Source organism: Neodiprion pinetum, chromosome 3 (genome assembly GCF_021155775.2).
Source record: "Neodiprion pinetum isolate iyNeoPine1 chromosome 3, iyNeoPine1.2, whole genome shotgun sequence".
NCBI lineage: Eukaryota > Metazoa > Arthropoda > Insecta > Hymenoptera > Diprionidae > Neodiprion > Neodiprion pinetum.
The window spans coordinates 18,833,677-18,853,002 of record NC_060234.1 but is presented as its reverse complement, the minus strand read 5'-3'; the positions used below and the strand labels follow the sequence as shown (position 1 = coordinate 18,853,002).

The window sequence follows — 19,326 nt, the reverse complement described above, 5'->3', positions numbered from 1 at the left end:
GTCTAGTTTCTCAGATGTTAAATTTCTTAACTCTATGGTACTCACTAAGAAAGAAACAAGAAGCCAGAGATTCTCGTTCTCTTCGCCAATTTGTTATTAAGTATTTTGTGTGAAAGACCAAAGATTATAAATAAAGGATTGTTCTGATAAATATATAGAGACCATCATAACCATTACCAATAACACCCTCTAAGTGTCTCAAAATTTCTGCAAATATTCTTATAATTATCTGTAACTTTTTCTAATAGTAAGAGATCTTTCAAAGCGCGCTAAGATATCTAGAACAAAAAATTGAATTTTGACTTTAAATTTAATTGAACAAATAACAATTGTAGATACTACTTTCTGCATAGTCTTGAAATTTTTGTCCTTTGCCGTGAAATTTCCTATGTAGTTTTTTTTCAGATTTCGAAGTGTCGTCTGAAAAATTGTAGATTAACGGCTTCTAGTTCTTTGAAACGGTAGGTGATATTGAGAAACAAACAAAAAATACGGGGCTATTGAAAAGTCTGCCGCGCAATAAAGTTACAACAAAATTTGGAACATTGGTCGTCCGATGCCACGCGAAACCGCATTGAATTTCACATACAACAGCCTGTGCGCGGCATTTGATGATCTGCGTAATAGAATAATCCATCTGGAAGAACTCGGCTACAATAATAGTGAACAAGATATTATGCCGGGACGGGCATATCTCAGACACGCAGGGCTCTTTGATCTCCGGCGTGGTCGTATTGCAGGGAACAAATAACAGTACGATACTGTTCCGGCGTGGATCGGACTCTGGGATCTTGGCCATTGTACTGGAGCAGAGGAACGTGGATGATAATAAGAGGATTTTATCCTCCCGTTGCACACCGCAGGCATATCGCTCCGAGTTTCACCACTACTTGAACGCAATGGTGCATGGTTAACTTCTATTCGGTAAACCAACTGCTGCACGCGTATCCACGCATCCTCGTATTATGCCACGAAATGGATTCAATATTAAAGAAAGCCAGCGGGCAAGTTTCGTCGTAAAAAACGTCCTTGTCGAACTATCCAAGGAACTTGCAGATTTCGTCGCAACTCAAGTCACCTGAAGGTTTCGAATTTGCATTCTCTATCCAAGGAACGACGATACTCGCAGCGATGAGTCTCGATTGAAAGAATGAGCGGATCAACTCGGGGATCGTCATCCGGAGCGACCAAATGTCGAAAAAAAGGATCGGTGCTAACCGCAGCTTCCATCCAGGCCGCGACTCTCCATTTCTTGAGTAAGAAAAGCGAGACTAAAAACGAACAGCGAGAGCGTTGCATCGCTGACTCTTTTTCCCCGGACCTTCCAGAGAGCGTGTGTACTTATCCAGTTTTTCAAAATACACCGATCCGTGTGTCTCGATCTGTTTGTTCTTCACTTTCAGGTGGAAAAATTTCACCACTTCCGCTGAAGATAAGTATCCGTACGGCTCGATTTAACAACAACCGCATTTCCTCGAGAGAATCATGTCTTCTCGGTGTGAGTGAATTCGATGTAGGTATAAACTGTTTGCTGATGGAACCTGCTGCTCGTTCATTCCGATTGCTTCTTTACGCTAGAGTGGGAACACGTAATGGATGACCGGTAGACAACTCCTCCACCGGTTTCACACGATAAAAAATCGGCATTCAGATCGCCCTGTTAATCTCCCGGATTGTTGAGCGAACGATTAACTCGGGATCGATGAACCTCGTCGCTTCTACCATGCCCTTTTTGAGATTATCCAACTGGAGGATTGTGAAAACTACGATACTTATTACAGTAACCCGCTTATATTTCATCATGCGGTCACTGACTAAACTTTTCAAGTACTATTTGGAAAAATCTCCTATAACACGTGTTGATAATGCAACAGTGTTCAGGCATCGAGCCCAATTTCAAATTGCGTAAATACTTCTACATTAATGGAATTGAACTTTAGCAGGTCACTTCTTCTTTATAGATCACGGTTTTCAAAATTCTATTGTAATGGGAAAAGAAAAAATTAAGAAATTAAAATTTATTAAATGAGAATTATATCGTGATTCAACAAGTTGCATCCAGTTGGGGATACATTCATTCGTGTGATCGGAGGTTATGGCCACAATTGGTACATAGGTACTTTGATTTCCGTGAACAATTGTATTAAAAATTATGTGTGCCCAGTAATAAAACTTGTGTCCGAAACTTGCCCAAAGTTGGATTTTAGATATGATTCATTTGATTTAGTATAGAGAATAAATTTCAAATTAATGAAGATGGAATTTTTATGAAGGTGGCGACAAAATTTGATGTTTTCCAATCGTACAAACCGGTCGACCAATGCGAATTGCAAACTGTACGATAGAATCAGTCATGGTACACCGATATTCCATAGAATTATTCGAAAAATACCGTTGACTTTTATGAGTTGATCTTGCACGTGGAGATATGAATCGTGTAAAAAATGGGCCCATATTTATAAGGCCGTTAATGGTTAAGGCGGGCAGGCTGAATTTAGTGTAGACTAAAACGATCACAGGTGTAAGAATTTATATGAATTAACATGAATCGTATTTGAATACAATGTAGAAAAGGCCGCATTGTATATTGTCCTCGATAGATGTAACGTGTAGGTAGATGTTTGGAATTGCAGAGACGGAGCTTGCGGAGGAGTGAATCGCGTTCGTACCGTGCGACCTTCTCCGTTGAAAGTTATCAACCATGACAGGATGACAGGCAAAGATCGTTTTCGACGCTTGTATTGTCGCTCGGTTTGAAAAATCTTCACCCGAACAAACGTCCCGTCACTGCCCACGGTCGGCCCTAGAGTTGAACAAATAAACGACGCCGGCAGTATCTCGTGATTGCTGAGGAAGCTCGCCAGGGGAACTGACGGCCACATCTATTACCAAGGCGCCTCTATAACTCACGCGAAGATATCTCGGGGCTCTAACTAGCGGTTGGTAACAATTACATCTCGATTCTCACCCGCTCCGACGCCTGATCGTGCCTAGAAATTCATCGGAGATTCACCTCCCTCTCTTTTGCCGCCGCCTGGCTCTCTCAATGACTTGGTAAACGGGCTTTAGTTAGCTGTCGAGAAACCTCAAGAATAATTTCTCTGCTCGCGTATCTGAATCCAACGGTGGTTGGCTGCTGTTGAAAACTTGTAGAATACAACCAGCCGGCGACGGCTCGGTATAATTTATGTAGAAGAGAGCCAAAACTGATTCAAATAAGTTTTAATCATTTTATGAACAACCCTGTCTTTCATACTGACTCGGAAAAAAATTCACTCTACTAACAAAGATCCAAGCTGCCTGTGAGTGGTTTCAATTTATCGATCACTATGGTAATTAGTAGCAGTATAGTGCCTAATAGCTATCTAGTATGCAACGATTCAAGTGTACCGGCGATACTCAAAACAAGGACTGTATCTAATTCGATTCAAGGCGTCGATCACGTGATGTACTCGTTAGCCAATTACACCTGTTGTCTTGGAAAGACAGTCCCTGCGACTCTTTGCTTAACAGTCTACGGAGAACAACGTGCCAATTTCCTTTCACAAAATGTATTGATAAAGTCTTGATAGTAATTGCAAAGATAAATTGCATGTAAACTTAAAATAAATCCTGAATATTGACCAGGATTGTGCAGGCAAATATTTCACGTGAAGAAGAATATAAAAGTGTAGAGAGACGGCTTTACCAGTAATGAAATATAAACGAAACGAAACGGAAGGCAAGTGATACCGAAAAATTTAAACGTTACATCTTTTGAAAACAATTAATAAGTTATTGTAGCGAATGATCGAATGGAGCAATAAATGACTTGTTGTTTTATTTATTAGTTTTTGGTGATATATTTTGAGACTCATGTCTATGTTCAAATCTTACAATGCCAGCATAAACGATTATTGACATTTTTACACTTCGTATAATAATTCAAATAATAAAATAAAATTGTTTGATTTAATATTAGTATAAAAGTCGTTTCAAGTATAGTAGCTGGTTAGTGTAGTACCATAGTAACAGTAGTCGATAAATATTGTTGTAAAATGAATACCGAACTGATTTCAATTCGTAACGAATATTATTCAGTTCACGTTAAGTCTCTTAGTGTCCGTTGCTTTGTTTACAGTTGTTTCTGTTTACAAAATCATTGGAAAAAGCCTGTTTTATGGGAATGAAATTGTAATTAGGGCAACTATCATTAACTCTTGGTTATCGATAAATCAGAAACGGTCTCATCGATCGGCGACTTGTATCACTATTTTCAGGAACTAACTATTTTTCTGTCAAAGTCAGAGGTTCTGTAGGCTCAAAAGACGAAATTCTTCATAAAACAATAACATGACCAAATCTGCACACGTCCTCCCTAAAAATTTTCTAAGTTTGACGGAAGAGAACCAGCTATTACTTGTTACGACTATCGATTTTGCGGTACAATCTACATGAATATAATACATATACTTGTCGCGATAAGCAGATATGTGAACCCAGGGAGGGTAAACTTCGACCTCTATCAATCGTATGAATTGTACGAATTGTGAGAATTGTATAGCAATTTGCCAGGCACGCCCTCATAGCTGGAGATTTTATGAACAAGATTAAAGTCACGGTCAGTCGAGCGAGCTGGGAGAGCGATTGAGATCGTGGCAAAAGCAGTTCTCTTTGGTATCTCAATTCTAATGAAAATAACCAAGTCCACAATGACAATTCTTTTATACCGGGCAGAAGCGTATCCAAGATTAGGCGACCTTGTTTATGTAAGACATATATACACAGCGCGTTTGCGGACTCGGTAACTCGGTGTAAAAAAGCAATAAAATAATAATGGCCAACGTTGCAAACGAGATGGAAAAGAATCGTGTTACCTTTTATTTCAAGGCCGTAAAAATTTCGCCGAGCTAATGAAGCGATGATCGGTCGAGATTGTGTTAACGAGTCATTTTCAAATACAACCTTAACTTTTTACTGTAAGCGTGATTCGGGAACGAAGGGAATAGCCAGTGACTTGGGATTCTTTTGATTACCCGGTGTTTACAAAAACCGAGGCAATAAATTTGTTCGTCATTTATTCGAGTGATATTTTCTCTTTTTACCGCCGATCTTGACGAGCCAGTTTAACTCGTTTCATGCTATAAGGATACACTAGAACTAAACACTAATACCTTTTTCAGTAGCGTGGTTTTTCCAACTCCAGATGTACTTCTGGATTCGAAAAAGTTCGACACGGATTATATCATGACAAGAAAATTACATTCATCAATTTTTATATCAATGTCTAAAAAAAAATGATAAGAGTCAATTCAATCTTTTCCTTTTTCCAGTCATATCTGCAATTGCGAATTCTATTCCTATGAGTTATCGTTCACCCCAATTAGCGTCGTTCTTATGCGCACAATCCACAATAAATTCTTGCAGGTTGTAATTCCGAGTATTTTCTTTTCATTTTTCGTTTCCCCGTTTTATCCTCTGTCTTTCAGTTGGTTTTTTTTGTTTTTTGTTTTTGTTTTTGTGGCAGCGTGTACTATAAAGTCGACACCGACACCGCGCAGCCGGGCATGTATAAGAAGCTTTAAAAAAGGTTGTAAAATCCTGCAGCAGTCGCAACGCGCGCGGTTTAATCGTGCATTTCTCACAGCCTGGCTGACTGAGTTAAAGATCGTCCGGACGGGGTAATATCTGTGGAAACGAACTGAAAGCGGAGGTTACAGCAATTCGCGTACCTGACGACGAGGCGGGGCGACACGCGGGGCAAGCCTGCGATGCAAGCTGCCGGAGCAGTTGCTTATACGAGATAGATAAGGGGTTAGCAAGGTTCAAGCGCGAGATCTTGCGAGATTCTTCAAATAGTTACCATTAAGAAACCTGTGCCTAGCGTTCTCCGCCATGCAGGGGGCTTCGTCGCAATAGCACCTGTTCCCTCTGCCACATTCTCGCAAGTGATCTACTGTTGGTCGTAAATTACTCCAAGAACCACGGCTACGAGGATCTCATCCTTGCCGGATAGTTTCACGTCAGCCAAATACCAAAATGAAGACTTCCATCGGTCTCTTCTCTTCGGGAATAATGCTGTACACTCTGATACTCAAAACCCATTTAAATATCTAAACAACTCTATGCACTGATGCTGTGTTGCATGTCTAATCGCTGTTTAAGCATCAACTAATCCTAGGCACACAACCTTCTTCCTGATACTGCGGGCTCTCCTGCACAATTAATTTAGTATTGGCGATTAGCACGGTTGAAGGTAGACCAGAAAGATCAATATACTAATTGATAAGAGATTGAAATGCTGACAAATCGAAACTTGCTCCAACATTTTTAAACATACTAATATCTATAAAGCAAAATGGATACATATTTTCTACTATGCAGAATCGTATCAATTCTTTCCAAAGACAAAGGTGTCTCAGCAGTTGAAATCGGACCAATCGCTTCCGAACTAAAACCAACTGATGATAGCAGAGTCGTTTTGCAGAAAAATGACCATGCGATTAATTTCTCATAATAACCAATATTGTTGAAGTCTATTGAATAACGAGTTAATTGGCTATACCACGGTGTCCTCGAAACGGTCAGGTCAAAACCCTTAGGCATATAATGCAGCAGACTTTCAGCACGGTTTGCAGGCATAACGAATCATTGAAGAGTAATACAATATGGCTACCATGAAGCCCTGGCTAATGAAATTGATAAATTGAACACAACCAGCTGAGTAAAAAAATTGGAATGTGGATGACGCAAAAGAACATACGAGCAATGATCTTGGTCCGGGAATGGAGTTTCCTGGTGGTTCTAAATCCTAAATAATCCCGGATATTCGTAAGATTTCCAGGCTGGCAGATACTTTAGTTACCTCTGGAATGGGAGTTGCCGACAAGGCGGTCGCGATTGCAATTTGCCGATACCATTCTCCTCGGCGCAATGCTCCGTTCTGTTCTAGGTTGGGTCCGTTCGACCGAGCCACGGCAGGCTCTGGTAAGGCTAGGGTGGGGTACAGATGCATCTCTGTGGTAACTACCGTCGTATCTAAGCGGCGGCCCTTCAGAGCCAACTGGTCAATGTGGATCGTCGGGCTCGGACTAAAGAAGCCAGAGCTGTCGGTATATACACAGACTTGAACGAAGACCGAGCGGATACTTTCTACCGTGCAGCGCCGTTCTGTAGCTCTATTACCCACGAGCGAACCACCCCGATAGCGAATCGCGACTCGTTTCATTTCTTCTGCGTACGAATATTCCTTCCTCTTCTTACTCTTCTTCTTCTTCTTGTTCTTCTGCTTCGTCTACTGCTTCTTCGGGTCCTTCTTCTTCTTCTTCTTCTTCTGCGCCCGAGATCCGGGAGATACGTATGTGGATGGTGAGGCGGCGTCAGACGTACGAATTTTCCTGACTTGATTTACGACGATCCTTGCAACCACCAACTAATTATACTTACTGAACCGGGAGAAAATGGTATAACTTAGCAGATTTAGAGTCCAACTGCGCATGCGCAGGCTTCATCCAAGGATTCGTCTTTTCATGCAGATTGGCCACCTTAAGCAAGAGGTTATGTAGGTGATCAAAACTTTTTAGATTAGGAAAATCTTAAACAACTGACGTAGCGATCCGGAAACGCTTGGCAATCTTTCATTGTCAACCGTTCGACGAATGATGACTGCTGTAAGTCATCACGACAACGTTATTTCAAGTCGCCACTTCACGCGAAAGAGTTTGAAATGTCATAGACTACTTCCATAGACCACTATTTCCGGTATTGTAACATATATATTTTAATCCAAACGCGCACATTCTTTACAATCGTGCTAATAACCAATTGCCATTCATTTTTATTCATTCACCTTACTCTGGCCAGTGTCCGTAATTTGATATTCAATTCTTTGAGAACGTTGGTCTTTCCCTTTCCCCCCGCCCCCACAGGTTTTCGTAATAAAGAATCGCACTAGCAATAGTTGCACGCAAGCGTCAGATCAGAGTAAGCGAGTTATTCCACATCAGAAACATCTTCGTATCTCTGCTTGAACTTCTTCAGTCCATTTCGTTCCATGTTCTTTTCAGCAGTTTTTGCAACAAGTGTGATGCTTATGTATCTCCATTGAGCACTACACATGCATCTATACAGCATGCTAAGGTACATCCGGTTTTAAGACAGCTGATAATTCTAACCTGGTGAATTCTGGCGGAGAGCTTAAATTTGCCGCTTTTATCCGATTAGATTCACTTTATTGGATGTATACAACTTTGCTTGTGATTCAGTTGAAGGTAACTATCGAACAATGGCAAATTCCATGCCCAGAAAACAAAATTTCAAACTTTTTGGGACAAGGGGCGCCCGCTTCTACCTAATTGCCCGATACAACATTGCAAGAAATTAGGTGCCAACATGTGCTCTAGCTATTGAGATTGACAAAGACTAGAAAGTAAAATTCTAATTAACGCAAAATTCTCCCTTAGATTTCTAGAAACTTACTATAGTTTACTGAGCTGGCTGATTGCATAATTACGGTTTTTTTGTACGCTGCCTCGTTTTTGCTGTGGGCTATTTATCCTTCACACTATTTCACTCAGGGTGCTTTGAATACAAGTACAGCATGTAACTACAGTTTCTTACTCGAGAACACAATGCTATCCTGAGTCGATACGGAAGTAGCAGTGGAACTGGAATACCAGAGATTGAGTGGAATTTCTACCTTAAGCCATTTGCCTAGCTGCAACCTGAAGTTGGAGTAAATTCCGTTTCAGGTAACAGGAATCGTGGAAACCTTCAGACATAAAACTGACTTAATTGGACCAGTTGTCTTAGAGGTGGTGTGCCAGAGAGCACCTGACACCTCGAGGAGTGGCACAGGTCTGACACTCATTAAGGCACGGCATCCTCTAAACAACGGATTTCCAGGATAACATTCTGTCGAGAGCAAAGTGCGTCGACCGCCGGGAGCATCGTGGTCATAGCTTTGTCCAACAAGGGGATCGAGGTATTGCCATTGGACAAAACACGTACCCATGGTTAAGGTGTATTTTTCAAATATCTTCAACTCAAACATCTGAAAAAGGTTAAAAATAAAGTGCTTCCCACCGTTTGATCAGGAACGCTTGGACAGCGGTTACTACATATTCCTTGTCAGACTACATCCCATCGACGAGGCCCTGTTCTCTTCATAGTATTTGCCGTTTTTCTCGCTTTGCGGTGCGTTCTCCGTTACGCAGACGTGCGTACATCACCACGGTGTGGTGATGAAAATATGTACAGCACGTTTTCACGGAATCCAGGCATAGTACCAACTGTGGTCGTCACTCAACTTGCGAATATCTATTGACTAGCGAACACCGCAGATGCCAATATGATTCAACCAATCGTATCTTGATCTTTCATTGTCCACTTATTTTGATCACTTTTGATCTCTTTCGTGATGCTGAAACTATAATTTTACGGGCAGGGTGGCCCTTTTCCAGCGGCAATGAACCCGCTGTTATACCTTATTACGTTTCTTGCCCGAACGACGTTGAGGCAAGCCTCGGGCATTGAAGCCCAACATCTGCCCATCCAGTGACTGCCGCAACTGACAGCGGAACCTTAATGTGACTTTGTGTCGCGCAAATTTCCGTCGATGAAGAATCGAAGGAATCAACGCAGACCGAAATACCACCAGCGTATCAACCGTTCGTGGTTTCAGTAAAATCAGCACGTCTTCGTCAAAGCACCTCATCCGGATCTCCAGTTCTGAGAAGAAAAATTTCCACCTCAGTATTTCCATCTGCAAGGACGACCTCATCTTTCCAAATGTGAAAACTTACTCTCCACAAGAACTCTGCAGTCGCTGTTGACCCAGGACGTGCACTAGACTTGCAGTGCTGATATGACTCTACACTGGTATCATAACCATTCTCCGGTTGATGACTGCTTGACCTTGCTACGATGAAGTGAACGTCACTACATCTTTGACGGTTAATAAAGGTGGCCAGATTTGAGCTAGGTGCTCATCTACAACTACACTTCTACACCATTATTATCAAAAGTAAGCGTTTGTTTGTCATCGAAGGTCTTAAAAATGATTCAAACTATTTTCATAGAATTTCAACATAAGTTTCTGCACCGTCATCAAGTACGAACTAGAGTTATCTTATCAAGGAACCATGAAAAAGGAGATAGGAATAATGTTCAAATGGCGCAGGAGTGATTGAAAAAGTTCTATAGATGGTGCGCAGGTCTCAAGTCAAGATTCTCTATCAATTGGCAGAAGCTCAAAAGCTTGTTGCATAACTGAATTGGCGTGTCGATCGTATAATATACACGGGGGTTACATGGACAAATTTACTGTCTTTCAATAATGGACGTACGTAATTTCAAATTCTATCTCCAAATATCGCGAGCCGAGCCATGATGGATGATGCTAGTACATGTACGCTTGAAAAATTGAATGAAAACTGTATGAAATAGCTTATTCGACTCACATCACTAGCTAGATCAAGAATGACAGGTATCCGCTAGTGGGACTTTTATTCCCGAAATGGAACATGCGAGAGCTAGTCCAGACTAGGTGTATTAGGGTAATAAACAGTATATGGGGCGAAATTTATGCGTAACCTCAGCCTGAGCTACGAGCCAAGGTTTAATGTTCCAGAGTTATGTGTCAGGCATCCATACTTATAGTGTATACGTATGTACGATATGCGGCTTGCGCTTACGTTACCGACCTAGCCCAATCCTGCGGCCCACGCACCGCGATGCGGGGGAGTTGAGACGGGCAACTCCGCACGCATTCCCCGAGGAAGGCGAACCCTGGAGCCCCCCCCTGCATCCCTCCGTCGATCTCGCGTACCCTGGTCCCGAAAGGGGCCTCGTGATGGAAGGTGAGGGGTAGAGGGGGGAGGAGGGGGGGGGGGGCGCAGTCGGGACGATGCGTGGGTCACAATGCCCCGAGGGAACGGTTGGGCCTGGTCTTATACTCGTTATGGGAACAGCCTGGGATATTGTTGCTGGGTCTGTGCATGTACTATGCAGATGTAGCCTTCGCGATATCGGTTCTTCATTGTGAGTCATTTAACAGTTTATAGTTGGTAAGTTCAAACTCTCTGCCGATCCCGCGCGTACAGGGTGATTCAAGGGAGATCTGAGACTGCACGATACGTTGCGCAATAAAGCAAAAGTATATTGTCATTCGGTGCAGAGATATAGGGTATACGACCATCAATTTTATTCGGCTTCATATGGCAGCGGTATTATACGAGGATGTTTTTGATAAGTTGTATTTCGTTTTTATCTGCCGGTATACCCGATCTTACACCTACACTGAAGCAAAAATCCAATTTCAAATATTAAAATTGAGTAATGAATGTACAATTTAAGACTTGGGTTCTTCTGCTTAAGGTGACAAGGTCGGCGATACTCCATACTTAGGTGTTTAAATTATAGAATTTAACGCAGTACGTGCTACGCTGTTTAATTTTTGATTAGACAGTTGAGATCGGCAGGAGCGGAAGTATGCTGACTCATCCAGAAGTACGTGGTGTAATGCATTCAAGACGTGCGTAGTTGTTTCAAACCAAAATAAAACCAATTGAATAAATCAATATTTCCAGTTGTTTAGTCGATATCATGTAATCTGGACAAATAGAAATCACTCAAATTGCGGGTTGGACAGTACGCGTCACTAGAATAAACGACTGCTCCTAAAAATAAAAATGTAACTCAAGAGGCTCGTTCACAAATATCTATCTCTGTCAGCATTAGACCTTTTCCATTTGAATAAAACAGGGAAGATCTCATTTTTTTCAAATTGTTACCACTCAGCCGCATTTAATGATACAGACTCGATGCTGAAAGTATTCCGATGAAAATTTAGTTGTATACAAAACTGTCCACTGACAGAGATTTGTTTTTTAAACGATTTAATAGTTACAAGCCTCAGCTCGTGAGTCCATCTTATGTGGAAATTAATCCTGAAGCGATTTTAATAACAAAACTATTGAGCTTACAACAATAAATCGAATAAAGCTATAGTGAGGAATTAAATTCTCTATCATATACATTCAAAATCACGTCCGTATTATTGAATGCAGCTGAGTGGTAGCATTTTAAAAGAATGACATTTCCCCACGTTATTTAAACATCAAGATTTCGAATTCCAAAAACGATATTTTGAAGTAGGATTCAAAAGATATCCCTTCTATGCGAGAATGCTTTCTTTTTTTTTTTTTTTGTGTACAATGTACAACAGGTTTTGCGGTTGGGAGTGAAAGAAAAAAGAAGTCGCTACCAAACAGAACACCCAATGGCGTATATTACGGACGATGTGACTAAAAATGTACATCGATACTGTTTTTTCCCTCATCATCGACTACCTGCTCAGCCCTCGTTTCTGCCTTCCTTTCGCACAGATGCAGCCGAGGGAAAGAAGGAGGATGACACCGAGTGTCTTCTTTCTCGCGAATGCAGGGAGTTATTACCGTGGCAGGGCCGGGTAATGCAGGGGCATTCAGGGAATGAGGCGAGCCGTCATTACCCGCCCGGGCCCCTCGGCACACTTTAACGAGGAAGAGGAGTAAGAAGTAATCCTCGGGGGAGGTCGGTGCCACCCACGGCGACGCTCTTCGCTCCGCCGTTCCCGCCGTACGTAGATACCCACGTCCTTCCATTTGTCTCCTCGTCACCGCGCCGTTGGCCACCTTAATAGCACCCGAGCTCCTGGAGACAATCGTGGCCTTCGCCGCACTGCCACGGTACTGCAGAAACACTCGGACCCTGAAATAACTCTCGCCAAGAGTTGTAGCGCCGAGGGCTACGCGACTCCTTCGCGCTGAGCTGCAACTAACGCGTCCTGACGCTGCCCTGCAGGCACGACAGCGGGTCCTTTGGTACCTGCAATTATCAGCACCGGGGCCCTTCGCACCCCTCACGCCTGATTCGAAACATCTTCGGCAGCGCAAACAAGTCATGGCAGTCGAAGATCTTCTACGTTTATCGGGGAATTCTAGACTGCAGAACACCCGCAATCAAAGAAGGCTCGAGCCAGAAGTGGAAAAAGGGTCAGTCCTCGGACGAAAACAACACAGAAATTTTTAAGCGAACAAAGCCGAGGGCGAAATCGTTTAGAAAAGAAGAATGGTCGAATTATCACACTTTATGAATCCCAGTCACGAAACAGTTGGAGAAATCATTTGTACAAACGTTCACAATCCAAGGATACTGACCATCGAGGCAGTTCGCAGTATACTGTAATCTTCTACCTTGGTCAATTTCAGGACACAATTCATACCCTCCTCGTTCCAATTCGTTCATATTTCCATTGTTGTATTTTAATGTTGAAGACAAGAAATGAAAAGTGAGAAACATTGCTGACTTACGCCTAGGACCCTAGACATGGGTACCCCTAACCCCACACAATTGTTACGGCCTGCTAAAATCATTTTTCTTACTTCGTTCAATCGAATTTTTCACGGTGGAAAATTTGTATTAGGTTTATCTCACATACACTATTCTATTCTTCGGTCTTTCAGCTTTCGAATGAAAAAACAAAATTCTTCTTCGAAAAACAGTCCATTAGCAGTGTTGATTTGAAGGTCTGGAGTGCGCGTAATCGATGTACAGGTTATTTGTTTCGTACAGATTAGTGTAGAGTCCTAAGGTTAATCTAAGTTAAAGCGAACAAACATGCTTTTTAATTACTTTGAGAAAAGTTAGATACGGTTACAGGAAATGAAATGTAACAGTTGAATAAGTTCTTAGATTCTCTAGTGATGTTTTATCTCGTCATCTTTCCAAAGACAAATATACTGTGTAACGTTAATTGAACCATAAATTGAGGAAGCTAACATGACGGGATACCGTCTTTTGTTACAGGAGGATTACAGTCAACGTAGACGTCTGTCTACCCCCAGTGGAAGTCCTAGTCCTCCCCGACCTGCAAGGCTTTCCCAATCGACGGGGACCTTGACCAGAGAAGAGGAACCCTTTCGTGAAACGAAGAATACTCTGACAAGAGAGAACCAGCCGCAAGAAGCCGAGAGCAAAGGGTGGTTCAAGTCCCTTTCCAGGAAAAACAAATCGAACATAAAGGTGAGCATACATCCCTTAAGCCTGTTATTATTGAACTCAAAATTTTACCCGATCATTTTATTGGTTCTCCTTGAACTTACACAACATATTTTTCGATTCGTGATTAATTGCGGTGCGATAAACTTGCACTCTCCGCAATTACTGCACATGAAATAGTTGCCAAAGCTGTTGGCGCAACAACCCTCGCCCAACTACGTATTTCAGAGTCGGATTCGAGCTTGCAGGTGTCGGTTTCATCGGACGACCTTGTAGATTGAATTGGTAACGGTTATCCGCGGCAGTGAGGCAACGCTTAAATTGAGTGCCGGTCCGCAGTCCATCCTCCGGCACGCCGTCCCTAAAATAAATTCTTTCATCACTCACGATCGGTTCAATGGCGGGACGCGTGAATCGCGTAATTAAAAATCTCTGGAGGATCGTGGTGGTACATATACACGCGAGTAACGAACCCTACGAAACGTGTCGGGCCGACCGGTTACGCAACGAAAAATCCGGTCTTTCGATTCGGACCACGGTACGTGTATATACAGGTATACGCATACGTAATACGGTACGCGAGGCAAACGCATAGAGAAAGCGCCGAATAACAAGTTGGAGAAACAGAAGAGAAGAAAAAGGGAGATGGAACGTATCTCATTGGCCAGTTAAGGCGCTTCGCGGTCCATCCACGCTAACGTACCGAGAGTTTTCGATGAAACTTTCGGCACATAAGCAACAAAACCTAAATTTTTGATAAGTAGTCATACAAAACGTAGCTTCAATTGCCTATCTGATGTTGGTGAGCGTTCAGTTTTACAGAAAACTCGCGGCATGTTTCCTTAATTTCAAGTATGAATTAGTGGAGATTCACCGATAGTTGTACAATTCTACCGGTTCACACTTGCTGCAGAGTGTGCCGAAATCCACGGAATAAACGTGGCGAACAAAGGTGCAGAATAATCGTTGACGACTGTTTCTTAATACCTGGTATTTCCGGTTATGCAATATCGGCCGCGAATTCCTCGTGGTTAAGTTGGCCCGACCACCGCTTCATAGACGCTGACGTTAAAAGGTTCGAAGGGATCGGTTTTGCCAACCCAACACCGATCTCCGTTCGTTGACTCCGGATCAAATTCAGAATTCACATGGAATGAGGGTCTGATGGCTGGGTTACGTAACGCGTAACTCAATACCCTGGCGAAAACTTTATATAGTCGTTGAAATAATAACAACTGGGACAATTGTAACAACGATCCTCGATTGGTGTATTGCGCACGCTATCCTGGCGACATTTCTTTTACTATCTTACAGTTGGCTCGTTGTCGCAATTATTAAGGTGTCAAATCAATCCTTCCATAAAGTTTCCAGCATAAGGTTTGTTATTTCGCAAGGGTACCCCGTTTTTTTTTAATCATAATCGAATCATGAAATCTGGTAATTTTATCAGCATCGTGAGACGCAAATTCTCCTTCGCACCGGTGCAGAATCAATAAATTTGAAGAATCATGTAATTGGCCTTCACCTCTGCCTGAGTGAGCTTCGAAGTGATCTTACCTCGCCATTCGTAATTGCAAAGACAGCTATTGATGAGGATACTCGTTCCGCATGCAGCGTGAATCGTAAATCGCCGGAAGCGAGAAAGGACGATGTATATATGTATAACTCATTCTCACGTACGAAAAATTAAATGAAAATTAAACAAGTCATGAGTTGAAAATTGTGATTATAGCGCGATTCTTGCATGAAAAAATACGTACAACGTATAAAACTATGGAGAAAATAAACGGTACACAATGTGCACACGTTGAACAGACGATTTTGTACGAATGTATTGAAACATTTTTTTTTGTCATTGCAGCGTTAAATATTTGATTTCACAACATTGCACCCATATTATTACGATCCACGAATGGCAATATCGAATTGACTAATGAAGAAAATTAAATCTGTGCATTAGACGATACTATTTTTAAAAAGATTTCCGTATATAGATTAAGAATATTATGGCTCGATGAATACCGAATATATGACCATCTTGTAATAGAATTAATAAAAAGTATCGATTTTTCGCCAACCAATCTCCTTAAACACGTTACATATTTTCACTCTTATAGTTTGCGTCGCGAAAAATAAGTGAACGGAGTAGTCAGCACGTCTGCAGGAAGCAAGTTCGGCGCTTCGATCGAAGGCTGCTTTGTGCCACACGGTATATACTCGACAGAGTCCGTACTTAATCTCGTGATTAAATTAAACCACAGACTGCGGAGTTAGTTGAGCATTTAATCAAACTGGTAATTGGTGGTTGTTCTATCCTAATGGGCCCCGTCAGCCGGGCCTCGCGTCGTTACGTCACGATCGTTGACCGATGAACGTACCTGACCGAGGTACAAACTGTACTTAGCCTCGCACTTGGAAAGTGTTTGAAATCGCCTTCGAAGAATTGATCTCTCGCATTACCTATAACGAATGCAATACCTTATAGCTAATAAGTTACGGCTGGCTGTCCGGGGGAAGATGCGCGATCGTTATTGAGGATGTATGCAACCTATACGTCCTACGTTCCAACTTAAAAGTAGGCATTACGGATGGACCGATATGCGTGAAATTATTCTTTTCTTTACGGCGTTTAAACGTCAACGAAACTCCAAGTTATAGTTCAGTCGGGTAAGAGTTGCAGCAACGAACATTCGAAAAAATAGCGTTATGTTTACGACCAATTAAACGGTATGTTAAGTATTAAACAACCTGCATTATTTCACTCTCAATTCTATACCCCATATTTATTAATTTAAAAATGTTATCACTCCAAGACTTTTTGGCGAGACAGGCTAAAAGGTTATATATCGCGAATTGTTCGATTTTTGTTTCATATGACAATTCATCCGTCCCAAATGACCAGAGCAAAAAATCTAATCCTAATCTCAAAAAGATCGTAATAATATCACAAAAATTTTCAATAGAATCGACGTTTTACGAAAGAATGAGATGGATTCTCGTAAAAAGTCTGAAATCCGTCAAGTGACACCACGTTCAAAACACCAGGCCCGTCAATTTTCGGCTACTTCAGGTTCTCAACGTAACATAACGAGACACCCATGAAATCTTGTAGCTAGAGCTTTGCTGCAACTGACAATGGGTTGGTCAACCTGACAAGTAGACGAAACGCTCGGGAAAAATTCATTGAATCTACCAATAGAATCGTATGATTTGACGCAAGCGCATTCGAAGGTTCAATTCCCTTATTAACCTATTTATGCGTTAATCAATAGATTCCCCCGGTTCAATCTCCACGGTTATCAGTGGTCTTTATCGCACGAATTAAAATACCGTATGTTGTTTCAGCAGGTGGACAAGAAGCCAAGAATACCGGAAAGCGAAATTCTAACGACCGGAACCGAGGACGAAGGGTCTTCCGTACCGGAGCGGACCTCGGTGCAGAAAAATCTTCGTTTCTTCGGAGATACGGACCAGGAATCGGTATCGTCAAACCGAGAGCGCAGGTAAACAGAGACGACTATAGAAAAGTTTCACCAATTTTCGAAATCAGAGAGACTGTTCCATCTGACTGTGTGACTCTATCCCTTGTATTATATGAGTAACAACCATCTCGAACACTATTTCAGAAACAAACGAGCAGACGATCACACGAACAATCTAAGGCGCGATGCGACGAATTCAAGGAGTCATTCAGGCTCGGGACTAGTGGTGCCACCCAGGAAACCTCCCAGGCTTGCAGAGAGCGCCCTTTCATCCGGCGAGAGTACAACTGGTGACAGCAGTCAACAGAGTCAAAATTCCCAGCGCTCGCAAAGGTCCGTCGTTTATCTTCACGCCGCAACTGGTGAGTTTGATCGACTTGTGCTTCGCATTCTTTCCCTTGCAAGAACGAACGAATGAGGTTGAAAGTTTATTGCCGTTTAACACCGTTGAAACTATGAGCATTAATTATGTATAATTTTTCAGCCCTTGTACAGGACCGTCCTTAGATGCTGCATTAGTTCAATTTTACACACGAATATCTTCTTTGACGAGAAAGGGATAAAATTGTCGCAAAAAAATTAAAGTATAAACTAATAGTTACAGAGTAAACAAATTATTCACGAATACGATTCGCCCAGAAGGAAGCATTTTCTAGTCATCTACAATCAATGCGAACTGTATATAATTTATTTAATCTATAAGGATTGTTTTATATCTTTCTGATACGCGTATCTTGGACTTTCTTTTACAAATTTCCGTAACTGTTTGTTAAAAAAACTTGTAATATGTAAAACTGAAAGTTACAAATTGCGTTGTAGTATAGCACCAGTGTATGAAAAATATTCATGCTCGTGCAATTTCTATAGAGGCTGGTACTCCAAGGGTTCTGAGGCTGCTGAATCCAAACATGATATCAGAATTCCGAAATTCAAAACGGCAGACCCAACATGGCGGATTGAAATTTGTAGAAGCAGTTGAATTCTCATGAAAATGGATACCTGCTACACATTGGATCCACCATTTTGAATTTCGGAATTCTGATATCACGTTTGGATTTAGCCACATCGGGAAGCTAAATACGAAAATCAAAAAAACTGAGATATAACATAGGTACCGGTGGCACGAAAATCTCATTTTCGCCGTCCAGTGAATAATGTGGTAATATGAAGTACTGCAGTATTTGAAGACGGCCTTTTTCTTAGGCTGAAATATTACACATAAATAACGGTTGATCATTTCAACGACTTTAGACACTACTTAGGCTTCAACATCTACCGGTAATAAGTTCAACAAAAAACGTGCCCCCCACCTCCTCTGCACTTATGAACGAATAATAATCACAATCCTTCACCACAGTCGGAGAAATCCCTGGACCAAACGAGAGACGCCGGGCTGCTAGCCGAGAGGAACTCAACAGACCGCTCCATCCTCAGACAAGGACGGTGTCCAGGAGCGTAAGTGTCCTGGCACCGTGGAAACCGAGACATTATCGCGAACCTTTCGAGATAAACTACGAGCAGCAGCAGCAGAAACCTGTACCAACTATGCGCCGCAGACATAGAAGCCGCGAAACCCTTAGTCGCCGCAGCAAGGACGCCCGCCGCAGCAGAGACAATCTTTCAAAGACAGGTGATCAGTATTTTTAGAGGAGGTTATAGGGCTGAGTGAGGACCCGAGCTCGATTGGTGCAGCTTCCGGTATGCGAAGAAAAAATTCTTCCAATACTTCAGAGTGGCCACTCGGTTTGGTATCAAAAATTTCCCTTTGCTTTTCCCCGTTCGATACTTCTTCAAAGTAATTTTTATCATAGTCACTCAATTTTGG

General features: G+C 42.0%; 1 protein-coding gene across 2 annotated transcripts in view; it reads left to right on the top strand.

The window, feature by feature from the left end:
* blo (bloated) overlaps positions 1-19,326 on the top strand; it is a 124,159-nt gene that overhangs the window by 102,692 nt on the left and 2,141 nt on the right. Inside the window, exons 4-7 of one of the 2 annotated variants that reach the window (XM_046618452.2) lie at positions 13,828-14,043; positions 17,368-17,522; positions 17,646-17,863; positions 18,859-19,131. In XM_046618452.2, the coding sequence (XP_046474408.1) occupies positions 13,828-14,043; positions 17,368-17,522; positions 17,646-17,863; positions 18,859-19,131 (862 nt within the window). Of the gene's footprint in view, positions 1-13,827; positions 14,044-17,364; positions 17,523-17,645; positions 17,864-18,858; positions 19,132-19,326 lie in introns of both variants that reach the window. The other variant, XM_046618450.2, reaches the window with a different exon arrangement.